This window comes from Aulonocara stuartgranti, assembly GCF_965226115.1.
Source record: "Aulonocara stuartgranti genome assembly, chromosome: 3".
NCBI classification, from domain to species: Eukaryota; Metazoa; Chordata; class Actinopteri; order Cichliformes; family Cichlidae; genus Aulonocara; species Aulonocara stuartgranti.
This window is the reverse complement of record NC_138941.1, coordinates 51,379,294-51,407,003: the sequence shown is the minus strand read 5'-3', so window position 1 is coordinate 51,407,003 and position 27,710 is coordinate 51,379,294. Positions and strand designations below refer to the sequence as shown.

Below are 27,710 nucleotides of genomic sequence, written 5' to 3'. Positions count from 1 at the left end.
TGTTATCACCTACCTACAACTACAAATATTTCGCATGATTAATTCACTGTTACATCCCAGTACCCAAATGGGTAAGTTGCAACACAAAATCTGTATTTTACCAACTTTTAAAAATCTTCTTGGTGTTCATCAGTGCAAAAAAGCACTTGCTTCAGTCAGACTTACTCAGTTAAAAAGAAAGCCATCATAGGAATCGTTGTTTATTTGCCTTTTAACAAATCATTTATACAAGGTCGGGGTGGAAGTTGGCATCCATGGAACTGATCACATGATCAGACTAAAATGATGTTACATCCATTCATTCAATTCAATCTTCCCTGCGACGCCTACAATTCAATGCTAACATGACAATAACAACATCATCACACACATCCAATCCAAGTCAGTGTCTCTCTGTTTTTCCTCTCAAAGATCAGCACTGCCATCAGAGAATGATGAGGATTTCTATCAAGTAAAACTGATACAAAAATTTGCTGTTTAGATTTTAATGGTCATTAAAGCATGCAAGTTTAGTTTTTGCTCTTGATGTCTATGAAGCTTTAGTGTTTGGTAACAGTTACTATCTGTAATTCATACTCATAAACAGGAGTATTGCCTGGGAATGTTGTTTTTGAAAGGTTTATAAAAGTAGTGTTTAGTTGACTAGAAAGTGTTGGTTAAAGTGCAGTAGTTTGGACTAATAGGAGGTGTTGTTACAGATGATGTGATTAATAATTTGATAAAATAAATCAAGGTAAACTATCAGAAATGAAATTTACATCAATTCAATAAATCACCTGGAACAAGTGAGGACAAGTGAGTAAAAACTCCAATTAGTGCTTGGATTACATTGGTTGGAATAAAACTTAAAGAAACTTGAAAAAAGTTATTTGTGCAGAGTCAGATCACATTCATGTTGTAACAGTAGAGGGCAATACTGTTGCATCAATCCAGTGTCAATCTTCAATCTAGAAGGAAATTAGAAACAGTGAATTCATAGAATTTTTTTTCTTTACATTTGAGATAATCCTCAGATTGATATGTTATTTAGTGATTGATGATGTGATTCATTTCTGGAATATGTCATAGAATAAGTTGTGCTTTGTGTGGTGTTAGCATATTTTGCGAAATATTTGTATGCTCCTACAGAGGTTGCCATAGCCATTGTGTGTGTTCATAGTTTTCTGTAGTTCAATCACTGGACATCAACACTACTACTTTTAGCAATACCAGTGGTACTATTAGTACTGATGCTATGGTAGAAAATCTGATTATAGAAGAGACTTACCTCTGATTTTATCCATATTCATCTGAGACAAGAGACAAAAACTCAACATCAGAATGATGATCAATGGGGTTGATTTTGTTTCATTTTAAAAGTTAACAATAGTAATGATAATTTTACGTTTAAAAAATACACAAAATGTCACATTTCAGCAAAAAAAGATCTAAATATGCAGACACATACTTACATGGAAGGGAAGGCAAGAATAAGAGTTGAAAGGAAAGATCCCATGACCAGGACAACTAAAACAAGTAGAAAATGATTAAAGAACTTCTGACCAACCAAATAGACTTTTCATTTAGAAACACAAAGATTTAGTTGACCTGATTGGCTGACAAATGGTGTCACAAAGTTTAAAAACTGTATCTATATATGACTTTTAAAGATTAAAAAAAACAAACAAAAAACCTCGGAACACTGCCCCGGCAATACAAATCGCTTCATGAGCAGGTAAACGGCTATAAAGCTGACTTAAAATAAATGTAAATGTAATAATCTACAGGGATTTATCCCGTTTTAGCTTTTCATGAATGAGTTTTGCAACAATGTCAAAAATTATTTACAAATACGCAGATTTAGAAACATTTAGCAACTGTTACGACCCGGCTCAAAAGCCGCAACATAAAAACAGAGATGAATAACAGAGTGTGGGTGAGAAGAGGTTTCATCCTAAAATGGAAAACCAGGTTGGCTAAAATGGCTGGTGCCACCAAGGCAAAGACTAGTGCACTGCCAGGAAGCTTGCCTCAGGTAGTGATGTGACGTTCTGTATCGAGGCTTCGGAGCGTGTGTCGAGTACTGGAGGGGGAGTTTCCGCGAAGCGCGTATCGAGGCTTGCTTCATTTATGGGAGGAGCTGAAAATGATGACGTCCGAAGCCTCGCTGCCCGGCTGTACCACGTGACTGGTTCATGAAGTGGTTCGAACTTTGCCGTGAGATATGACAGCGATATAAACCCCTCAGACTTCAATCAAAATGTAGGTGTTTGATGGAGAGTTGCGGTTAGTGAGAGTTGGAGAGAGTTTGGAGGTTTATGAGAGTGAGGAGAGAAAGTCAGGAGAGAATGGAGCCGGCTAAGAAGAGGAGGATGTCCTCCCCTTTATGGCAACATTTTGATTTTATTCCTCCCAACAAGGTATGTAAATTTCTAAAGAAGATGTATTGTCATGATACTGATGGTGCAATAAAACCTATGTTAAGCTGTCTGTACTTTTGTACAAGGTGAAGTGTTTGCTATGTGCCAGGGAGCTGGGATATAACAACACCTCATCCATGCTTAGGCACTGCAGAGCTTTGCATGAGAATAAGGGGAACACCGATTGTGGAGCAAGACCAGGTGAGCCATCAAATGCAATGATAATATAGCATGCAGTAATGTTACTAAATGATATAACAATATTATACAACTGTTATAAGTTACGTGTGTGATATTTATATTTGTGCTTTGTTTTATTGTCTTTCCTCAGGAGAACAATCTCAAATAGATGAAGACCTGGTCAGCATGGTGATTGAGGACTCCCAGCCATTTAGCATTGTGGAGGACAAAGGATTCAAAAGATTTGTGAAATCATTAAATCCTAGCTATGTTCTCCCCACTAAAGGTTATAAAAGCAGTGAAAATTTAGTTTTTACAGAATAAAATGTGAACAGGCAGGACTGAGGCTCAAAGCCTCAGTGTGTAGCTGTCCATACCTCAACGTTACAAAAGCACAACTACTGTCCACACCCCAACCACACCTCACCTCACAGTAAAGGATCATTTCCATTTCAAGCATTTCCAAATAATTATTTCCCATACTGCCACTATAAATATACACAGTGTACTGCCATCACTACAATATACATGTTTTACACACTCCTTTTGTTGTTGACATTTACAGGCTGTGTGCAAAATGCCACACTCTTCAAATTCATGCCAGCTATTATTTTACGTCCAGTAGGTGTCCTGCTAGAGCAAATGAAGCTTCATGAAGCTTCGCGTTGGGGTGAACCAATTGGATGAAAAGCTTCAGTGCTTCATGGGGCTTCATCTGCCCATCACTAGCCTCAGGTATGCTTTTATCCACACCTGACTAGGTGTGGCCAATTAGCACCAGCTGAAAACACTGAGACAATTAGAAGCTGCAGAGGGACGTAACACCTCCCTTAAAAGGGTTCCTCTAGGACCCCTAAACAAATTAAAAGTCCCTCTGAAGCCTTGATCCCTCAAAAGTAAGTTGGCATCTTTAAGCATGGATGCCCCTACATGAGGATCTGAAGTTGCGACACTGAACACACAAAAAGTAACATGTGACCAACACAAAGGAGCACAACAGTCAAACCCAAAATGATTACCTGACCTGCTACAACACAAAACCAAAAGGAGCAACAAATAATCACAACTAAGTGATCTGTTGTCTCCACCACACAAACAGTCACATACAAGTGGCCCTATACCACAAGTTACTTTAATCCAAAAAGTTCAGTAAATCAAGCATACTAGTGACCAACCACAAAATGGAGAGCTATGGCCACACAATGATCACATCAAGGGTGGCTCAGCACCCCACAGTGTTATTGCCATCACCTGGCCAACAATACTCACAAGTGATCCAACAAAATAGCCATATTCCCCACAACACTAAAGGTCACATCACAAAACACTCACCTCACAAGGATCTCATTAGCATCCATCAACACTGGCATATGCACACACATGGTGTACACACAATGCCAACTTAAAAACAGCCTACCTGCCTCAGCTACAGACCATAATCATGAATGGTCTCAAACCTCCTACCAGGTTTGGTGCCACTGATTTACTATGTGCAACTCCCAGCCTAAAACACTAAAAACAACAAAACCCTTACTTTTCCTACCCTAGTCTTCAGTGGTGTACCAGGCTCGAGGCAACTTTAAACGCGAACTCGAGAGCAGGCAGCAGACCAGAGATAGTCTCCTACCAAACTCTGAAGCGTACCCCCACCCAGGATAGCCACCAAACACAATAAACTAAAATAATAAAGCAAAACAACAAACAAGTGCTTCGATGGAAGGGCAGCACAGCCACCCAGCTGAAACACACTTACTAAAGGGAGTTTGCTCAATTACAGTTAACACCATCACTCACCCACTTAAAAGCAAAACAAACTGACATTCAGTCTCCACTAAAATGTCCAAAGATCCCGGACGAGCCCCCACTTATGTTACGACCCGGCTCAAAAGCCGCAACATAAAAACAGAGATGAATAACAGAGTGTGGGTGAGAAGAGGTTTCATCCTAAAATGGAAAACCAGGTTGGCTAAAATGGCTGGTGCCACCAAGGCAAAGACTAGTGCACTGCTGGGAAGCTTGCCTCAGGTATGCTTTTATCCACACCTGACTAGGTGTGGCCAATTAGCACCAGCTGAAAACACTGAGACGATTAGAAGCTGCAGAGGGACGTAACACAACTTTATATATTTGTTAACAGTTACTTCCTGGCATTGATACTTACAAGCTGAAGCACTGGCTGGGGCACTACTAACAGGACTCTTTCCAACAGTCACGCTGACACATCGAAGGTCTGAGTGATACTTGGTTTCCCTACGGAAATAAATCAGAACAGTGATTCCATTAATTCCATGAGATTATATTATATTTTAAGATCGTCTTTTCTGTTAATGACACAAAGTATATGTACAAGTAATATGGGTGTGTTTGATTAACAGTTCTAGATGACAAACCAATAACTTTTTGGTTGGTCATTGGAAGCAGAGGAAGGGGTTTTGGCTTTTTGGGGGGATTTAATTTTCGTGCCATGACTCCTTCTGGGCCTGGGGTCTAAATAATTTTCTAATAAAGTCAGATTTAAACATTCACCAATATAGTTTATGGCTGCAAAATTGCAAATGGACTGATTCTTCTTTAGTGCTTTTCTGCTTTATGCAGCACGCCTCATTCACCCATTCAAACAAGCTCTTTTGTCTATGCTTAAGTGCTTTCTGCCAAACACTCATGCTCTAAGGGATGAATTTGTAAAAAGGTACTGACTTGGAAAGTGCCTGGACAACAAAGCAGAAGGGGAGGGTGTCATTGTCTTGTGATTTAGATGGCGTCCATCTCAGGGTGAACTTTCCTGGTCCAATTTTATTCTGAATTGCATCATATGGTCCGCTGAACAGCAGCTCAGAGATCCTTCATCGAAGAGAGAAACAAAAAATGAATCAACTTAATTCTCATAGCTTCTTCAACGACATACAAAGCAAAGTGTTTGTCTGTGAATGAGCATCACTTTGAATGGAGACTTCACCTGACTCACTTCTGTTTGGTTTTAAGGGTTTGAGTTAATAAGCCAAATTTTACTTAAACATAATTTCACGAGTTTTTATTTACTCATGTTGCATCAAAGCAAAATAGCCTTAAAACAGATTTGACTTCTCTTTGGGTTAAATATGTGTTGAACCTACTCTTTATATCTCATACAGCCTTGTATACATCTGACTGTGTTACGCTCTTACGTGTCTTGTTAAACCTGTTTTGTGTGCCAGTGCAGGACTGATGCACAGATTAAACAGAACGCAACGGATAAAATCTTGATTTGATCAATGAACAGAAACATGACAGGAATCGACTGATGTGTGAATGTATTTCTTGTCTAACCTGAAAACAGTTCTGTGGGACATAGTTAACCTTACTTTACAATGTCAAGAATGTCAAATGTGTTTTTCTTTGACTTACGTGGAGTTTTGTGCCTCTGCACTGATGCTGATTTCCAGAGTCTTATCAACAGGCGTGTAGAGCCGAGCTCTGTTGTTTGGGGTTGGAGGCAAGAATTTGGGCAAAAAGTCTCCCTCTGTGCAGGATGAGACCTGGGGATCCACTGAAAGATGACAGAAAACCAACGAGTTTCTTTCGGGGTGGAATTCATAGTTCGAAGTTAGAACAGTATTTCTAAGTTTAGATCAGATCTTTACAGGTTCAACTCCATCTATTAAAATATGGACTTGTACCTATCAGAACAAACTGGATCGGTATTTTGCTGAGAGCATCGTTAGGTGTTTGTGTTGTTTTTGTGCCATTGACTCCAGTCATGGTGATGTTCTTCCTGGGAAAGTCCTCCATCAGCAGCTGTACTCCATAGTTGCCCACATTACTGTCGGCAGTGGGGCCGAACGACAGAGTACAAGTGGACTGCATGAGGAATAAAAAAGGAAAAGAGATCAAATGAGCAAATGTTTATTATTACAACTATCCTTCTGTCTCATTAAACATTAGATTAACAGTCATGCTCACTGATGAGAGGCTGAGGACAGATGGTGGCTCACAGCCGTCACACTCCAAGAGTGAGGAGTTTCCATATCTGCATTTAACCTGATCCCCATCAGGGTCAAACATCAACAGGCTGAAATCTCTCCGACAGTTTGAAGGAACTCTGAGAAAGAATTACAAATACAATCTTCATTTTCCAGGATTCACTTTAGTGTGAAGTTAATGTGCAGCTCCATGCATTCACTCTTAAAATCTGCAAAATACAGCCACAGCCTGATCACTGGTAATTTTAAACATAGCAATATTCAGTTCACTGTCTCAAAATAAAACTTTAAATTGTATAGTTTATATATTAAGTGAGATTTAATTTAAAGCATCACTAAACTACTTAAATATTACAGCAAACATGGAGGAACATTAAAATTACTTTATAATTTGCTGCCATAAGGAACAACAACAGACAAATAAAATATCTTTTTAAATTTAAACTTGCCACAGGTATAAAATAACTGCATATTTTCTCTTTGAAGTTTCTCAGGGGATGTTTCCATTTTAACTGCACTTCTCATTTTAGGTGGTTTCTGACAGGAAGTCTGTTTGTTAAATTAAACTTAAAAGAGATTTTTCTCATTTGGTGACAAAGAAGTTAACTCATCTTCATACTCATCCTCATTTTCTGTTTTTCTCTCATTTGGAGCCTGGGGGTACTGTAAGAGAAGCTCTTTAAGGAAAGAGTTATAGGATTACAATTAAAACCTTTAAATGCAAACGTTTTAGTGTGGAAACTATTTTTGTTCATTTAATTAGTTTATTGCCACTTTATTACGGAGGCAGTGGTTGCAATAGCGGTTAAAGTTGACCATGCAGCAAGTTATAGTCTATATTTTTGTCTATATTTTTTGACTTTGCCCTTATACTGTGAGCAGTTTTGTCTTCTACATGGAAACAATATCAGATTTGAAGTTTGCAGTAATGCCACAGTCACTCTTGTCCTGATACTGCTGTTGCTTTTTTAGCAGAGACACAAACAGTGAGTTGGCTCACCTCACAAATGGGATCACGGTAGACTGGGGTGAGGAGTTTTCTTTGTTGATGTCAGAGCGGTTCCTCAGGTCGTATGTTACTGCAGTTGTCCATGATCCAATGTTGTTTTTGATGCCACTCACCCAATTAACACCACGGACCCTTCAATAGAAAATAGTGTGAGAGTCAGTTTTCAGCGTGTTACACTGTATATAGCAAAACACTACATGGACTAATATATGTGTGTGTGTGTGTGTGTGTGTGAGAATGATAACAATATGAATAATAAGTTCGTTTTATATATTTTCGAGGTACACTCACCTGAGTGAACCAACCACATTAATGGGAGATGGCTGAACAGACCTAAGTTCATTCTGACACCACTCTCCGCTGCCTTCTTGGTCGACCGTGCGTACCAAAGTGCTCACATACCCACACTTGCTATTTTGGCAATCAAATGAGAACTCGGGAGTGCAGTTGAGATTGTTCCCCATTAGGCGAATGGTCAGCTGTGGAGTCACAGTGAATAGGAATTTAGTAAAGAAAACCTACATTTCAAAATATAAACACATTTTAGAAAAAAACCTGTACATACCGAAGAAGAATTATTTACTACAAACTTCTCATTTGTATAGAAGTTGATTGCACCAACAAAGCCATTTAAATTGCTAATGAAGAAATCAATATTCTGCGAGTTGCAGACCGTCAGATGCAGCAGCAGCAACAGCACTGCAGAGAGCGACATGGTCAATCTGTTAGTCTGTCTTCACAAAGACACTTGTACGTCAAATACAGCCTCTCTCTCTGACTCTCCTCCTTTTATCTACTTGCTGTTTCCCGCATCATATACAATGTGTAGTAAACTGTTCTGGTATGAGGAAATGTTTCATGCTCATGAGTTTGAGATGGTACCTGATAACTGATAATGAACAGTGAAAGCAAATGTCTCAACCAACTGTCAGGAAATGAGATTAGTTTCCATCCATCTATCTTCTTCCGCTTTATCTGGGGCCGGGTCGCGGGGGCAGCAGCCTAAGCAGAGAAGCCCAGACCTCCCTCTCCCCAGCCACCTCCTCCAGCTTATCCGGGGGAATACCAAGGCGTTCCCAGGCCAGCCAAGAAATATAATCTCTCCAACGTGTCCTGGGTCAACCAACTGTTAGTAAATGAGATTTGTTTCAAAACTAAAAATAGAAATGTTTTAATTGCTGCTTCAACCAAATGTAATAAAGCATTTTAATGTGTGTATTAATTTTATTTTTAAGGCACTCCTATTTAGAATTTGATCTCATTGTTATTTTAGCACTTCTGCATCTATTTTCCCTATTCATGCCAGAAAAAGGGCAAAACACACAACAACCTTGGCCAAGGCAGATGACCTCCAGCTGCAAACTGCTGATGTACAATTTCTATAGTAAAAGACAGTTATTATTGCAACAGAACAAATCCACTGTCCAACTAGCTAGATGATAGTTTGTTCAATACAATTTGTTGACAAGAATGTCTTCCTTGACTTCCCAGTCTCACCTTTAAAGTTTCTATTACAATATCATTAAACTGACTTACGTTACTCACATAGAGAAAATCATCTAAGAGCACAGTAAGTCAGAAGTTTACATCCACTAATCATGGGAAGGAATATCATGATAATATGGGACTTTTAATGATTTATTGAAATTTAATAACAAGAATGCAAGAATTGACTACAGAAGTTTGAATTTATTTAGGATTTTCCAAACAGGTTCATAAACATATGTAGGTGGTGCAGAAGGTTATGACTGATAGTTTTTACCAGCATGAAAATGATTGGTTTGAACCACTCATTTCACTGACCAAAAAGCAATGGAGATGTCCAGGGAACTCAGGCTACGTCCACACTGTTTTCGTGTTTTTGTCTGAAAATGCTCCGCGTCCACACTAGCATTTTCAGTTGTTTTCACAGAGTTGTGCGTCCACATTGAAACCGCCGAAACACTTACATTCCAGTCCTGCGCATGCGCGTGAGTGAGAATTAAAGAATTGGAAGAAAAGCTATCTGGAGCATGTACAAATTGATATTAATCTTTTTTTAGGGTTGTCAAAATTGAGAGCAATCCAAACAACTGCTGTGTAATGCCCTCTGCTATCCAAGTTTAATTGGTCACATGACTGCATCACCTGAATAAAATGCGTCATCGTTTTAGAAAGTCTGCTTTTTCGAGTGTCCACACTGTGACGGGACAGCTCTGCTCTGAAATGTATGCGTTTTTCCTTGGGAAAACACGGTGTCAGTGTGGACGGGAGGCCAAAACGGAGAGAAAACGATGTGTTTTCAAATGAAAACGCATTAGTATGGACATAGCCAGTGAAGCGATTAGACAGAGAAATGTAGATTTACAAGCCATTTCTAAACGGACTGTTTTCATAGCGTGTTTTCTGTGCATAAAAACTTGAAGTTTTTTATGCATGTCTCTATTGCCCATTTACTTAAACTAACTGCATCCTATCTAACATTCAAACCCCAATAAATGCATTCAAGATCATTAGCTCAAACAAATGTACCTAAGTATAAGTTATTCACACTGTGTGTCTGGAAGAAAACCCAAACTGTCACCTTCAGATGAGAGGAAATTAGTTGGGATGGTAACAATCCAGGAACAAGGCTCTATGTTCTTTAATAATACTAATTATTATCATAATGATTTAAGTGACATGTAGATAAATTATTTTATGCTGACAAAGCAACACAAATCACCACATCAGCAAATGATGAGATGTGAGCTCACACAATCTTAACTTACTGTTCTGGAAAGTCTGAACTGTTATTTGTTCTGATCAGTCACTTTTTTTCTTTTTAAAATCAAAAGCACGCTCATGCTTAGATGTCGGAGAATGTGAATAATTTGATAAGGACTGAGATCTCTCCTCAAACACGTCATCACTAGACACCACAGTGTCAGAATGTGCGTTGTTCTTTAGAAAAAGGCTACAATTGAGACAGACAACGAGACAACTTATCAACAGAAACTGAAAGAATGTTATCTGACATCAGATAATTTTGGATGCCTTGCGTGGATTGTTGTTTAACGGGTAATTCTTTTGTGGTTTGACACCCTTCACATCTTCATCAGATGTGACAACCATACAATCTTTCAATGCAGGAAGTAGGTGAACTAACTACGGTTGTTATGGTTGTTACAGTAAAGCATAATGTCAATCACTGGGGTAAACAACTCACAGACCTTTCAGATTAAGGAAAAATAAGAAATAAAAAATCTAATTTTTAATTTTATGAGGGTAAAGGCATATTTGAAGTGTGCAAGTAATTCTGTGGGGAATACAGATTACAGTTATGATTTTGGCACATCAGTTTGTTCAGTTCTGCTGAAAATTATGTGTTATGTTTGTTTGTTTTGTCCACTTTATGTTAAATGACAGTGGACTTAAAATCAAAACACAACTCCTCCCCATGGGGGGGAGGGGGGGGGGGGCAGAGAGAGTTGTGTTTTATGTAAAAAAATTTCATTACACTGTTCGGGCTGTTTGATATGATGTTATTTATTGGCTGAAGATATTAAAACATCTATTGTTTCATATTATACGCTATTGTTGGTTTCGTGGTGTCGCAAAATACACCGTTTACAGCAATATTTTTTCATGGTTGTGATGGTCACTGTAGTGGCTATATTAATTTCTTAAAGTTCTCTCTTTCACTAATATTTAAAATAACCACACCATGGACTGACGAGCGACTGTTTTTATGCTTAATTTCATTAGCAACAACGACGGTGAAACCACTGTGTGGCTCCACCGTCTGCTTGTTTATTTTCTATATAAACCTTTCACAATAAAGCTAAAGATCCTGTTGAGACTTCTCAAAATAAACTGAAACGATATACATTATTCTCTCTCTTTTTTTTTTTTTTAGAAAACTGTACTATGCAAATTGTGCCGCAAACCGTTTTGCGGCACATTACCAGACATTACCAATAAGTTTGATGTGTCACATGGCCCTCTTCATATTGAAAAAACAAAAGTTTTATCCAAGATTGCCGACTTCTAAATGGCCACCATGGTCACCACCCATCTTGAGGAGTTTGCCCCCTCACACATACTAATGTGCCACAAACAGGACTTTAATATCACCAACCATTCCCATGTTATTACGGTGTATCCATATAAATGGCCCACCCTGTAGATGCCCTGCTCCCTGTTTATTATATTGCCACTTATTTGAGTTTATATGTGTTTAAGTATGTTTCTTATTCATGTGGTAATGGCCTCAGAGCCATCTGCGAACACTATATAATTTATTTCTTTTTACTCTCTCCACAAACCTAGACTTTTTAGGTTTTTTAACCTTACAATACAAAGCACCTTGAGGCTACTGTTGTTGTGATTTGGCACTGTATAAATAAAATAAAATTGTTCACATAACCTGTTTAAACAGCAACATTTTTCTCATCTTTGACATTAATTCCTGTCAAAGGTCTCCTAGTGTGCAAGAACTGATAACACAATAAGCGGCATCATTCCTAGAGTACCATCTAATGCTGCTTTGTCAGATTTTTGAGTGTCAGGGATAATCACAAGGTGTTTGTTGGCACCTTGAACTCTCAGCAACAGTGACAGAAATCTCACTTTAAACTTTTCACGTGCTTTGTTTATGATTAATGAAAAGCTCTGAACATCTCATTTGGATGAGTTTGATGTTGTGAAATGGCATTTAAACCCAAACGCACTGTCACTTCCATCTGTTTTGTTCCCAAAGCTAAAAAAAAAAATAAGAAGTTAAAATAAAGTCAAACAAAATACTGTCTTCTGATTGAAAGTAGTGGTAGCACTTTTTTTATTGCAGGTCAGGAATAATGTGGCAGTCAGTGCTGCTGTCTTTAATTTAAAAAAACCAGGAAAGTATTAAAAATAACTTGGAATGTGGTAAGTAATAGAGTATGTTATTTAATTACTCATTGGACAAAGTAATTTGTCACACTGCTCGTTACATTACTTTTCTTTTTACTCCATTAAATTATCATTAATTCTTAATTGCAAGTTAACGACATAAACCTGACGTTGCAGTCCATCTGATAAACAAAAACACTGTTTCCTGATGAGGAAATTACCCCTTTTCCATTAGTACCTACAGAGATCGATTCAGATTGACTGGTTTACCATTACAAGTACATCAAGTACCACCTAATGTGGGTTATCGTTGTCATGGATATGTCATTTAATGTGAACTCCTAATGTCCTACTAAGTATCTCTGCATTCCGTCACATAGTCCGTATATTAGCCCTTTTGTTGCCAGAAGTATGGGCCCCTACATGAATGAATGAAACAGCTTTTATTTGTCACTAGCAGGTTGCCCCTGCAGCGAGATGGGAACCCCCCCCCTCCCGACCTTACACTCATAACACAGACATCACACGGGGTTACAAGTCAGAGATCGGTAGCGTTACAGAAAAACACTGAAATGTACACAACAACGGGAAAGTACAAGAGGAAAAAAAGAGACCTCCACTCATGCTGTGCTTCAATGGTAGGACAGCACGAGAACAGGAAACAAAAAAACTCCTCTGCACAAAAGCACATAAATGTCCACAGCACAACATTATGGAAGACATGACAAGCCACAGGGATGGGTAGGGGATGAGAAGTAACCCCAGGCAACTCCTCATCCCAAAATTGTTTGGAGTATTTTGGATTGTGGAATTTCCATGCCATTAGAGGATGGTCATGATCATTGAGTGTTATGTCTAGGCTCTCAGCATTTTACTTTATTAGCCAGGGAAACCCCTGAGACATTGATGAGGAGTACGTCTTTTCCATTGGTGACACCCACTGGTCCTCTGGATTTATAGATTATGGACAAAGCATCCTGATTACTGGAGCTGGCCCCATGGCAGATCAACACTCTAAATCTGTTAACAAACTGACTTCATAGAGGCTCTCCCCATTTCCCAAAAGTGGCATCATGGGGTCTGCGTTTGGTTTGCTCCACCCTGATTTCAGAGTTGCTGGAGTGAATTAATCTCTGTCCTTCTATCTTCCGAGTCGGGTGATTCTCTGCTCCTCTTCTTTCATCAACTTCCGGAGTAGACTACCCTTCAGTTCGTTACATGGATCAGGGGATTTATTCTGCCACTGGGCTGGGATCCATGTATGGGTAATTAGTTGAGTCCCCCTTTTTGGCCTAGAGCCTTCCAGACCTCCTAGGCTCTTCCGCCACAGCACACTGGCTCCCGTGTTGCCAGGTCTCGACTTTCCTTTTCAGCTGGACTGGGTGTGAGATCCTTTCCATCACTTCGAATTGTCTGGTCCAGCTTGGGCCCGACCACTTCCTCTTGAGCCCTTTCCAACAGACCCACTTCTCCTCTGGCACTGCATGCTCCTGGTGTCTGTACCGCTTACAGAACCATAACTCCATCGCTCCAACTGTAACTTAAAAATGAAACTCCCCAGAAAACCCTCTTTTGGCACATGGACCTCGCCATGCGTCAACTCCACACAATTAGAGATTCACAAGAAAGTTGCACATTCTCTCAAAAAATTCCCAGGGCTTCTCCCTTGGACTAACTCTACTCCCAGCCTGTAACCCTGTCATAAGAAAACATTAGCCAGTGGTTAAATGTCAAGATTGTTCAACTCAATTGTTCAATTGTCCTTTTATGTACCTCCCCCCTTTTTTCTGAAACAAAACTCAGTTCACTCCACCTTTTGTTTCAGAAACATCTAAATGAAAATCTCTGTCATAGTCAGGCACAGCTAAACCCCAAATGCTTGCAGGTTACCATAGGCAACCACTCTGTGCATTATTAACCCCTTCTACAAATACCCTCTTTGGATGTGTGCCACTTTATGTATGATTTTGTGTTATCTCTAGTACATATAATGTGCATGTGTGGTGTCACCTTTCAGTTTTCTCTAACAGTTCACTTGCATACCTCAGTTCTTGTCTTCCTCCCCCCTTTGTGGTAGTCCGGACACTGTCAATCCTTCACTTCAAGGCAGTCGTTCGTCTCCCCGAATTCCTTAACCCAATTTGATTCCCCACACTAAAACAACAGCATTCCTCTGTGTCCTCATCTGCTCCTCTCACTCCGTTCTCCTCTCCCACTTTGCAGTCCAATGACAGTCCGTTCTCTTCAGCTTTGTCCCGTGTATCTCTTTGTCCCACTGTCTCTTTCATTGCCATCTTGCTCCAAACATGGCAAATGTCAAACTCAGACAGTCTCCTCAAAAGTCCTTCACACACAGTGAAGTTGCAGCTTGCTGGAAACGCATCTCCATCCATCCAATCTAGATGATGGATCTTCTCTTTCTGATGCTGTTTGCTCATAGCTTTCCCATGCTGGACCTCTCTGCTCAGGACTCTGGTATTGTCTCCTGGACTGTTGTCCACTGTTGATGTTCATGCTCGTGCTTCTGGAACTGCACTCCATGTCTTCAAGGAGAGATTAGCTTCCTTGGAGCTTGCTTTTTCAGGATGAGGAAGAGAAGCTGCAAAACAATTCAGCCAAAGCTCAGGCTGGGTGTTTCTAATGATGTTAACCTATAATTTTCTTCCGACTGCTGCCCGTGGAGAATTGATCCAGGTCCGTTCCCTACCTGAACTCTCCTAACTTGAAACCCAGAAAATGAAATTTTTATTTATTCTTAACCGCAAACACAAAAAATCTTCTTCATATTGTTATTAATTATTTTCATCCACCACACTCCAAATTATGTTTTCTTTTGTGTCCAACAGGGGAAGAAGGTGACCTGTAGTATCACTGCTTCCCCCAGTTGGAGACAATTTCTCACTCACACTTACACACTTTTTATTTTCTTTGTTTTCATTAATTTTCTTTCTTTCTTTTTCTTTTTCTTAACCCATTGTTTTACACCCACACATTAACCTGTTAACTCACTCCTCCAACCTCATTTTCCTTTCTCCCCAACAGCTCTCATGCAGTCCACAATCAAATTCTCCATTCATCCTTAAATACTTGATCACCTTTAAATGTCACTGTTAATTTTATCAATTTATTTATCATTACCTTAACACTAATCCACTGTTTAGTTTTCTTTATTTACTTTAGTTCATTTTCTCCTATTTGATCACTATGATTTCTTGACTATTATTATTTCACAGAAAATCAACTAATCTACTTTGTCTCCCCTTTTTCCTCAAGCGAGCTCACACACACACCGCCTGGTCACTCACCCACACCATTCTTTCGCTCTCTCTCTCACACACACACACACACACACACACACACACACACACACACACACACACACACACACACACACACACACACACCCTCCATTTTACTCCTCCTTCGTTCCACCTATGAACTCACCTCTCGAGGCTGGCTCTCACGCACCTCATACTTCTCACAGTCCCCTTCACAACTCGCTGTGAGACACTTCCTCCTCTGTGATTCAGGACAACGCCCTGATCAGCACAAAGAGCGGGTGCCGTCCGCTCTTTTACACCTCAACCATCTCCTGCCGCGGTTTCTACACACCACAAACACACACTTTTAGACTCAAATTCCTTTGTTACTTTAATTGACTCCCGAACTGCAGTCGAGACGCTGACTCTAACGGCGCTTCTCACACACACTACACAGTCTACACACGCTGTAGTTAGTGGGCTAAGCAAAGCAGCTCGTACTCTCACTAGCGAAGCAACTTGCCCCCACTCTCATGCAGGCTATCAACCGTGACTAGGATCTAACACCTAGCTTTAGTTATTTAGGAGTCCCCGGTCCCCAGGTTACCAGCCTAGTCCTCCCGTCCCACGAGTCTCACCCTCGCGTCCGAGAATGAGTGGGGCAGCCAAGCCCGGAACACACACGGCCGTCAGCCGGTGACCAGGCCTCAAACCCCGCTTTCTAACTACACAAATTCGTAACAAACGTTTCCTGCTTTAACGCACTGAGCCTGATTTTCTTAGAGCACGCTAAACATCAACCTGAAGTTCTTAGCAAAAGTCTCTTGCTTTTGTCGCACTGGGACTCTTTATTCTACTGAGTGAATTTAAACTGGGATGCGCTCAATTTAGCGAACAGATAATTTAGACTTCATCCAATATGCATGGTTCGAAAATAAACGGGTCGTGCTTTTTAGTCATGTGAGCTAGCTCTCTGTTTGCCTCATTTTCACGATCTCAGCTCTGCCAATTCATCCTCTCTGGGCCTCGAGTGAATCTCCCGGGTTTCGCCACCAAAACTGTTACATAAAGCAGTTTCACCCTGGTTCTTTTAATTCCTCGGGCATCCAGAGATCAGTAGTCATTTCACAAAACCTTTATTCATCTTCAGTGACGCATGCATCTTCTAGGAGGGAAGACATGCAAGGCCGGTGTCCCTCTGCAGATCTTTACTTCTTTGTTTGTTGCAACCAGTTTTATAGAAGCAACCCCATCGTAAAACCCACATGGTGTGTTGCAAACTCCGTGTTTGTGTGCGAGCACGTGAGTGCCTGTGTGTGCGCATACCTGTGTGTTTATGTGAGTGCACGTGAGTGTGCGTGTGGATGTGAGTGTGTGTCTCTGTATATGTGACTTCCAGCCAGTCATAAAGAGGGCCATCTCCCCTCACCCAAGCTACACTCTACAAAACATAGTTAACAGATTACAAGCACTGTTACGTTCTGTGAGGCTGTGGGAGTGTGTGGGTGGGGTGTTTGCCCACTCTCCCCGCCTCCACCCCTCTTGCCACTCCTACCCCTCTCTGTCTCTCTCACTCTCCTCTCTCCCCAGGACACAGCTGCTGCTGATTAGCCTCGTTTGCCACCTGACTCCAGTCAGCAATCATCCTCTGAGGCTATTTAAACTGGGGATGAGCTGTGAGCAGGGTGGCTTTTTCCTCGGTGGCTCTACGCGGTTCTGTGCTAGATTTTGGACAGACAGCCTCTTTCTGACCAGTGAGCAGACGGGCTTGTGGGCCCTGAGAGTGTCTCCCCGTGGTGGGGAGTAGGGTAGGAAGTGTGGGAAGTGCCTCTTTTTTTATTGTGTTTGTTTGGTAGTCCTCCTGCCTTTCGTGGCTGCGAGCGTTTTCTTTGTTTCTTTGGCGTTATTGGTAAGACGGCGTTGCCGGCCCTTTAAGTTAATGGTAACCTGTACCGTTTTGTAATAAAGTTTTATTGATGCAGAACAACTCTGTTTGTTTTCCTTTTTCATTCTGATTCCAGACTCATTTGTTACTGGTCCCCTCTCTCACATGCCTAGACCCCTTCGGGGGGAACGTAACAATGTGGGGGCTCGTCCGGGATATGAATGGAAGGAACAACAATTGAGTTTTAGTGAGTTGTTTGCCGGTGGCTTGTTTAGTTGTATGGTATCTGCTGCGCTCTCTCTCCAGTTAGCAAAGGGGAGTGTCTAGCTGAGCGTAAGCTCCTCCTTCAGGCACTCATTTTTTATTTTTCCTTTATTATTTTCGGAGTAATCCCGGGTGGGGATTAGTTCCCTGTCGGGGGTAGGCTTGTCGGTGCTTTGTGCACTTGATGCTTAGCCTTTAAAGTTGCCTCGAGCCTGGTACACTCCAGAAGCTAACTAGGCTAAGATTTTAGTAGGCAGGTCTGGGGAGAGGGTCGGCGGTACTTTTATTTATTGGTTAACCTCTGGCCACACTTTTCCCGCCTGTTTTCTCATTTGTGTATTGGAGGTGGTGCTTCTTTGTTGTTATTGTTAGCCTCAGGTAGTTTTTTTGTTTTTAGAGTTGATGGCTACCTTTGATATTGCCGTGTTTAATAAAAACCCCTCGCTTGTCCAACTGGACGCCTGTAGGAAGAGGGATTTGCATGAGGTGGCATCAGGTTATAGCATTTCTGTTTCCACAGCTCTGCGTAAGGCTGAGCTGAAAGCTGCTCTTGTGGCTGGCTTGGTGGAGAAAGGGATAGTGGCCTTGCCAGTATCTGCCAGTCCACTTGAGCATGGTGCAGCGTCTCAGCCTGTTCCGCAGGCGTCAGCTCAAGCTGTAGGTCCATTGGTGTCGACACCTGTTGGTCAGGGGCTGCCTGTGGACAAACCCATGACATTGCCTCGCTTCGAACCCCTCTCCATTGAATCAAGTGAAGGCTCGAAGCAGGATGCTAAGCTCCGTGTACGCCTGGCTCGTCTCCAGTTAGAAAAGGAGGACCGTGAGAGGGAGTTCCAGCTAAAGAAAGAGCTGGAGCTTAGGCGTTTAGACGCAGAGCTTGCTAGAGCCAGAGAGGTCGAATTGAGGAAGGTGGAGGTGGAGGCAGAGACAGCTGTGAGGTTGCGACAGCTGGAACTCCGGCAGGTTTCCCTTCCTCCGACCGCCTCCATTCGCCAGGCGGACACCCCGTTTGACGTAGGGAAAAACAGTCGTCTGGTTCCGATGTTCCGTGACACTGAGGTCGACAGCTACTTTGAGTCGTTTGAACGAATAGCCACAGCCTTGCACTGGCCACGGGATTCATGGGCCATTTTGCTCCAATGTAAGCTGGCGGGTAAGGCTCAAGAAGTATGTTCCTCGTTGTCAGCTGAGGACAGCTTGGACTATGACAAGCTGAAAAGGGCTATCCTGCTGGCCTATGAGCTGGTCCCAGAAGCCTATAGGCAGCGTTTCCGGGGGTTGAGAAGAGGTCAGGGTCAGTCCTATCTTGATTTCGCCAGGGAAAAAGGTGTTCTTTTCGATCGGTGGTGTGCGGCCTGCAAAGCCACTGACCTGGCTTCGATCCGGGAACTAATGCTCATAGAGGAATTTAAGAACTGCATTGCTGAGCGCATCGCGGTATATATTAATGAACAGAAGGTTTCCTCGCTACAGCAGGCTGCGACGCTGGCTGATGAGTTCGCGCTCGTCCATAAAACCAGTGTCAGTAGGTGTGACCGGCGCGATGCCCCAGTGAAGGCTAGCGAGGTGCCAGTTGCACAGCACCCAAAGAGTGAGGTACTTGTGTTTCGTCCCAAGGCAGACCGAAAGTGTTTTTTCTGTTTTAAGTCTGGCCACCTGATCGCAGATTGTGAAGCTTACAGACGGAAACAATCAGTCTCGTCTTCACGTAAACCAAAAGGGGTTGGGCTGATTAAAACCATGCCTCCTGTCAGTAGGCCCCCTTCCCCTGAGACCCCGGATGAGTGTTTTAAGCCTTTCATTTTTAAGGGGATAGTTTCGCTTTCTGGTAAGACCGAGGATAAGCGTGAAGTGACCATTCTGCGTGATACTGGTGGCTCACAGTCCCTCATACTAGCTAGTGTGCTTGAATTTAATGAGAAGTCTGACTGTGACTCTAGCATCATTGTAAGAGGTGTTGGGATGAGTTTTGTGCCTGCTCCCCTCCATCGTATCTGGGTACAGAGTGAGCTGGTGAGTGGTTTCTTCTCAGTGGGTGTGCGGCCTTCTCTCCCGATTAATGGGGTGGATTTTATAATGGGAAATGATATCGCGGGTGGGAAAGTTTACCCTACCCCTGAGGTGACCAACAATCCTGTTATAGAGCCTGTGTTAGATGCCCTCAGCCTGCAGCACCCGGATGTGTTCCCGGTGAGCGTTCTGACTCGTTCACGTGCCCAGCAACAAGGTGGGGGGGTTGATTTGTCAGATTCAGTGATCGGCTCTATTCTAGAGAAGGATGTGATGCCCTGCACCGATGAGGGAGATAATGGAGCCTTAGAGTTAGCTCACAGTGTGGTTGAGCCAGCTCCTGTGTCTGGAGCTCCTTTTCTGCTCACCCGGGAAGCACTTGTGAAGGCTCAGAAAGAAGACCCTTCATTAGTTCAGTGTTTTACCGCAGCAGCTCAGGATAAGGGAGGTGAGGGGAGCAAACGGCAGACATTTTTCGTCTGGGAAGGTTTATTGATGCGCAAGTGGACCCCAAGGCCTGGAGAAGACTGGAGCGTAGTGCGGCAGTTGGTGGTTCCGACCAGTCTGCGGTGGCATGTGCTGCAGTTAGCACATGATCACGCATGGTCAGGTCATTTGGGTGTCACTAAAACATATGACCGTATACTGCAGCATTTCTTTTGGCCGGCAATGAAAGCAGATGTAGTGCAGTTTTGTAACACCTGTCACACTTGCCAGCTTGTGGGTAAACCGAACCAGGCGGTGCCCCCCGCCCCCCTACGTCCTATCCCTGCTGTCGGTGAACCTTTTGAGCATATCCTGGTAGACTGTGTTGGCCCCTTACCAAAGACGCGGGCAGGGAATCAGTTCTTGTTAACCATAATGTGTGTGTCCACTCGATACCCAGAGGCGATTCCTCTGCGGAAAATCACGACAGCAAGCATTACCAAAGCACTAGTCAAATTCTTTACCACCTTTGGCCTCCCGAAAACCGTGCAGACAGATCAGGGTACCAATTTCATGTCCAGGGATTTTAATCGGACTCTACGGTCCCTTGGAGTTTCTCATTCTGTGTCTAGTGCTTACCACCCAGAGTCACAAGGTGCACTGGAGCGGTGGCATCAAACTCTCAAGGCGATGTTGAGTAAGTATTGCCACGACACCGGAAAAAGCTGGGATGACGGGGTCCCGTTTGTATTGTTCGCTATACGTGATGTGAAGCAGGAGTCTTTGGGGTTCAGCCCAGCTACCCTGGTGTTTGGACACGACGTGCGGGGTCCGCTAAAGGTGTTGAAGGAGAGTTTTCTCAGTGGTTGTGTGCCTAAAACTACTGTGATGGAGTTTGTAAAAACATGCAAGGACAGGTGGCAACGGGCTACTTTGTTAGCAAAAGAGGCTCTCTGTGTATCCCAGGCAAACATGAAAAAACGATGTGATCAAAAAGCAGTGGAAAGACAGTTCCAGCCTGGGGACAAAGTTCTTGTGTTGTTGCCCGTGCCCAGTTCTGCCCTCATGGCTCGTTTCTCAGGCCCCTATGTGATAGTGAAAAAAGTGTCTGACACCAACTATGTTCTCAACACCCCAGAACGCAGAAGGAAGACTCGCCTATGCCATGTCAACATGTTGAAACCATACCATACCAGAGACACCAGCATGACAGAATCATCAGACACTGCTGGGACGGCTGTCCCCGGTTCAGTCCCCGTTGCCCTCCTAAGTGTTGAAGTTAAGGGTGATGATGATCTGGGTACCCTTTCTGAGGGACAGCAATGTGGGCGGTTGTCAAATTCCGTTTTTTTAGCTAAGGCCGAGGCCAACCTATCTCACCTTCCTCCGTCCCAGTGTAAAGAGGTACTTGACTTGCTGCACTCCTACCTGTCTCTTTTTAGTGACGTACCCTCGCGTACCCACGTTTGTGAGCATGACATTGACGTTGGAGACGCAGTCCCAATCAAGCAGCATGCATATCGTTGCCCCTTCGCCAAACGTGAGGTCATGAAAGAAGAAGTTGAGTACTTAGTAGAAAACGGCTTGGCACAACCTAGTTGTAGCCCCTGGAGCTCCCCATGTCTACTAACACCTAAGTCTGATGGCACACCCCGTTTCTGCACAGATTATCGGAAGGTAAACGCTGTAACGGTCTCTGACTCTTTTCCGCTTCCTCGTATGGAAGACTGCATTGACAGCATCGGCCCTGCCAAATTCATCACCAAACTCGATCTCCTTAAAGGCTACTGGCAGGTGCCTCTCACTCCCAGAGCTTCAGAGATTTCCGCATTTGTCACCCCTGACCACTTCATGCAATACACAGTAATGGCCTTTGGCATGAAAAATGCCCCAGCTACTTTTCAACGACTGATGCAGTTGGTGTTGGGAGATGTGCCCCAGTGCAATGTGTATCTAGATGACGTGGTGCTATACACAGACACATGGGCAGATCATATGTCCCTTCTGAGGACAGTGTTTCAGCGGCTAGCCGAGGCCTCGTTGACCCTCAATCTCGCTAAGTGTGAGTTTGGTAAGGCAACCGTCACTTACCTAGGTAAGCAGGTGGGGTTTGGGCAGGTCCGCCCAGTGGAGGCGAAGGTTGCTGCAATCCTGGACTACCCGAGTCCAGCCACCAGACGGGAACTAAGGCGGTTCCTAGGGATGACCGGATATTACCGGTGTTTCTGTAAGAACTTTTCTGTGGTCGTGACCCCGCTAACCAAACTGTGTAGCCCAAAGGTGCCTTTTGAATGGTCAGTTGAATGCCAGCATGCCTTTGAGTCGGCAAAATCTCTTCTGTGCAGCACCCCTGTATTGGCAGCTCCAAACTTCTCTCGCCCCTTTAAGCTAGAGGTCGATGCCAGTGCCACCGGAGCCGGGGCAGTCCTGCTGCAGGATGATGAGGAAGGTGTGTGCCATCCGGTCTGTTATTTCTCTGCAAAGTTCAAACCCCATCAACTGAACTACTCTACCATAGAGAAGGAAGCCTTAGCTCTGCTTCTAGCTCTGCAGCACTTTGAAGTGTATGTGGGCTCCAGCGCTTCCCCGGTGACCGTGTTCACAGACCACAACCCCCTTGTTTTTCTGAACCGGATGTACAATCACAACCAGCGACTGATGCGCTGGGCACTCCTGGCCCAGGATTACAATCTGATGATCATACACAAGAAAGGTACTGACAATATAGTGGCTGATGCGCTCTCACGCAGCTCGCAATAGGTTGTTGTTGTTGTTATTTTGGTAGGGCTTCAATGTAAGGGGGGGGGGATGTTACGTTCTGTGAGGCTGTGGGAGTGTGTGGGTGGGGTGTTTGCCCACTCTCCCCGCCTCCACCCCTCTTGCCACTCCTACCCCTCTCTGTCTCTCTCACTCTCCTCTCTCCCCAGGACACAGCTGCTGCTGATTAGCCTCGTTTGCCACCTGACTCCAGTCAGCAATCATCCTCTGAGGCTATTTAAACTGGGGATGAGCTGTGAGCAGGGTGGCTTTTTCCTCGGTGGTTCTACGCGGTTCTGTGCTAGATTTTGGACAGACAGCCTCTTTCTGACCAGTGAGCAGACGGGCTTGTGGGCCCTGAGAGTGTCTCCCCGTGGTGGGGAGTAGGGTAGGAAGTGTGGGAAGTGCCTCTTTTTTTATTGTGTTTGTTTGGTAGTCCTCCTGCCTTTCGTGGCTGCGAGCGTTTTCTTTGTTTCTTTGGCGTTATTGGTAAGACGGCGTTGCCGGCCCTTTAAGTTAATGGTAACCTGTACCGTTTTGTAATAAAGTTTTATTGATGCAGAACAACTCTGTTTGTTTTCCTTTTTCATTCTGATTCCAGACTCATTTGTTACTGGTCCCCTCTCTCACATGCCTAGACCCCTTCGGGGGGAACGTAACAAGCACTCAGACCCCCACTGTGCATCCACTGGGCCATTGACCTCTTGTTGTCTTACTTTTACAGCTAAACATTTAGACAGTCTCCTGAAAACCTACTTCTAAGTTGTGACAATTATGAGCTTTTATTATAGGTACAAGCATCATCATCCCCCAACTGTAGCTTCCTGTCTCCTTTTATGACAGGCAGACCCCCGGTGTCCATAAATTCCTTTCCCTCTAAACAATTACACACACTCTCAAGCCTACAGCTAAACCAGACTGAAACACACAGACAAATCCTTCCCTATTCCTCTGATCTACTGCTGGATCCTCTCATCTAAGCAAATTTAACACATTATCTTCTAATAATTGTTTTCTTGTACTCACACCACATAATCTCCAGCATTGTTGAGGTGTTTTCAGCTGCTTGCTTTTGATGCAAGGAGTAATAAAAAACCTAATCACATTTTTCCAGCCGTATTCTCTCTGTTGTCTAGAGCTGGTGGAATTATGCTGTGAGAGACATGTGAGAGCCAATCATCCTCTGACAACTCAAGATGTAATTCAGATTCCAACTTTTGTTTAATATATAATGTTTCATTCCTTTTCAAGTTTTGGAGACCAATATATAATTTTGATAAAATTTTTGATGGAGGATTTTTATACGCACCTGATATTATTTCTATTATCTGGCTTCCTTCTCTCAAGGCCTTCTTCCTAATTTCTGTATTGTAAAAGTGTCTTAATTGGAAGTACCTAAATAAGTCTGATTTATCCAGTCCAAACTGTCTCTGTAGGTTCTCGAAAGATTTGAATATTTTCCCATCTATTAATGTGCACATTGCCGTAATTCCTTTATTAACTCATCTTAAAAATGTACTATCCCGTTGGCCACTTTGGAATTTTTGAGAATATGCAGGCCAACTCAGCGGTTTGCAGTCTTCTATAATTTGTCGCTATAATCCACCAGAGTTTAATAGTGAATTTAATAATAGCGATTGCGTGCGTAGACTGTATAGTTTCTTTTTCCAATCTTGCCTGTGGATGACATGATGAACAGTAATTTATCTCGATATGCTTATCATGAAGACCTTCTATGACTCTGTGGTGGCCTCAGCCATCTTTTATGGTGTGGTCTGCTGGGGCGGCAGCATCTCTGCTGGGGACAGGAAGAGACTGAACAGGCTGAGCAGAAGGGCCAGCTCTGTTCTGCCCTCTGGACCTACTGGAGGTGGTGAGTGACAGGAGAATGGTGGCTAATCTGTCACCCTGGCTGGACAACATCTCCCACCCCATGTAGGAGACTTTGACAGCACTGAGCAGCTCCTTCAGTAGCAGGCTGCGGCACCCACGATGTGGGACGGCGATATTTTGCAGGTCTTTCCTCCCCACTGCTGTCAGACTCCACAAAAAAGACTTTTGCATCTGATCAAAAACACACATGTGCAATAAGATTAAGTGCAATTGCGGTCGCACATTTTGAAGCACATGTCACATTTATATGCTGAATTTGGATAAACATTAACTCTGTTACCAGCTGCCAATTCACAATTCATCATTAGCGCTTTTAGCTAGTGATGGGCAGATGAAGCCCCATGAAGCACTGGAGCTTTTCATCCAATTGGTTCACCCCAACGCGAAGCTTCATGAAGCTTCATTTGCTCTAGCAGGACACCTACTGGACGTAAAAATAATAGCTGGCATGAATTTGAAGAGTGTGGCATTTTGCACACAGCCTGTAAATGTCAACAACAAAAGGAGTGTGTAAAACATGTATATTGTAGTGATGGCAGTATACTGTGTATATTTATGCTGGCAGTATGGAAAATGATTATTTGCGGCAAAGTTCGAACCGCTTCATGAACCAGTCACGTGGTACAGCCGGGCAGCGAGGCTTCGGACGTCATCATTTTCAGCTCCTCCCATAAATGAAGCAAGCCTCGATACGCGCTTCGCGGAAACGCCCCCTCCATTACTCGACACACGCTCCGAAGCCTCGATACAGAACGTCCCATCACTACTTTTAGCCCCCGACTTAGCGTTGCTGGCTATATGTCTGATCAAACTTCCCACACCTCTATAGCTGCCGAATCGGAATTTTCAAAGCTAAGTTAGACAATGCCACATTGACCACACAGTTCTTCATGTTGGCAGTAGTTAAACCATCACTCAAAAATCATCACTTGACCCAGCTGTCCTAGCCAATTATACGCCAATCTCCAACTTTCCTTTTATCTCTAAAATCCCCACAAGAGCAGCTGTAAAATAGCCACTAAGGAATGCCTTATTTAAAGAGTTTCAGTCAGGTTTCAGAGCACATCACAGCACATAAACAGCTTCGATGAAAGTTAAAAATAAACTTCTTAAGGTCTCTGACAGTGGATTGGTCTCTATGTTCGATACTGTTGACTGTAAAATGTTATTCGAAAAATCCTCCCACACACACAAGACTAACGATTGAGCTTCACAAGGTTTGGCATCAGGACCAGTCCCTGTGTACATTACACATGCCCCCTTCATGTAATACCGCAAAAGGCACAACATACCTCTGCCATGCTAATGACACCCTCTCTCTCATCCATCCATGAAGCCAGACAACACACAACTGTCAGTCAACCTAAAGGAATGCTCTGAATGGCACTACCTTGGTCTCCATTAACACTGTGAGGTTTCTTGGGGTCATTTTTGGGATGACTCCAAGAAGCTGGGCCTCCAGTTTTTAGGTTTCTCTTTGGAGTTATTATTTGTTATTAGTTATTATCAATCTCTGGCTCTCCTCCACAGCATATTTCCACCCCTGTCTCTTTCCACTCCCCCCTGTGCCCAGTTTTACTGGGCATTTATTCCTGTTAAAAAGGGAGTTCCTCTTCTCCAAATTTCTTGTTAAAAGGGGGTCCGATAAATAATTGTGTTTTAATGTTTTATCTTTGTAGTTTATCCTTAGATAAAAAAAAAAGTGCCTTTACATGACCGGCATCGTAATTTCATGCCTGTTCAACCTTGAGTTGAATACTATACAGCATGACAGCCTTTGTTCTTGCAGAAAAGTCACCACTGAAAAGCTAAAACAGCTGTATTAGACTATTCATACAAATTTTCATGCACGGATTGTTTATAGACAGTAATCATAATAAATTCCCTAATTGTACCCTGTTACATATCCGGGCAGTGGACTCTGAGGCAGATAATTACTTCACATCCCATTTTCCTTAACTTGAATGATAGCAAATTTTGGACCATAAATAATACATGTAATTGGTATTATGTTTACAATACACCTGGATGGCCATGATGAACACTGAGCCCTCCTGAAAAACAAACAGTTCCAACTGCAGGGTAAAAGGTCTACTTCAACAGTTTGTAAATTTGTATTGTACTAGGTCAACAGTTGCTCACCTATAGAGGTTTAATCATGCTGCGTTAACACTGCCTTACCGTAATCTTCCCAGTTTGCCCCATACCACTGAAATGTTCTTCTCTTTCCTTTTGGTTGCCAAGTGCCCGGTTAGACTGCATGTCCCTCCTCAGTGCTTCAAACTCTACCTCTGCACACTGTAACTAGAATAGAACTAGAATAGAGTCATTTAGTTCTCCAGTTTTTGCTAGAGTATGCATTTGAATAATTTAAATATGTCAATCCACAGACAACTGGACCGTGCCACACACAGGAAAGATAATGTATGCCCCATTTTTCTAATTTGAGGTTTGCTAAAAAATTTTTTTTTATAGGGGATCAGGCTTTAGCCTCTTTCCCTCCAAAATATCTGGTAATTTAGATTTTCTCCTAAATTGTTTTTCTTTATTCTTTTTTTTATTTGGTTCATTCTTTGGCAGAGCTAAGCTATATGTCCCCCCCCTCCCCCCCTTTGCCAATGCCGTTAAGATTATGACAGAATCCCTCTCTGCTTTCTCCTCCACACTACATTCATTCTTCGTTTTTCTTCCTTTTGAAAGGAACTACAAATTGCTCACACACTGAATTATAGCACTGTGGATAGTTTAGTGCTGCACATTTAGAGCTAGCATCTTACTATTAGCTTCAATACAGGAACAGAGGTAGCTGCCACTGGT

The 27,710-nt window shown here is 42.8% G+C and overlaps 1 protein-coding gene across 6 annotated transcripts; it reads right to left on the bottom strand.

Moving 5' to 3' along the window:
• Positions 1-223: 223 nt before the first annotated feature.
• LOC309703802 (uncharacterized protein) lies at positions 224-27,710 on the bottom strand. 6 transcript variants are annotated; one of them, XM_082528714.1, is made up of 12 exons: positions 27,671-27,710; positions 27,075-27,197; positions 7,839-8,026; positions 7,539-7,679; positions 6,519-6,657; positions 6,236-6,416; positions 5,964-6,105; positions 5,277-5,420; positions 4,741-4,829; positions 1,452-1,506; positions 1,268-1,289; positions 224-947 (listed from the first exon to the last, which is right to left on the bottom strand). In XM_082528714.1, the coding sequence occupies exons 2-11, from the start codon at positions 27,153-27,155 to the stop codon at positions 1,286-1,288; spliced, it is 1,164 nt and encodes a 387-aa protein (XP_082384840.1). In that variant the 5' UTR covers positions 27,156-27,197; positions 27,671-27,710; the 3' UTR covers positions 224-947; positions 1,268-1,285. The 6 variants fall into 6 exon arrangements, with proteins under 6 accessions (XP_082384840.1, XP_082384841.1, XP_082384838.1 ...); XM_082528715.1 differs by lacking the exons at positions 27,075-27,197; positions 27,671-27,710 and adding exons at positions 8,113-8,246; positions 8,430-8,636; XM_082528712.1 differs by lacking the exons at positions 27,075-27,197; positions 27,671-27,710 and adding exons at positions 8,113-8,246; positions 8,474-8,636.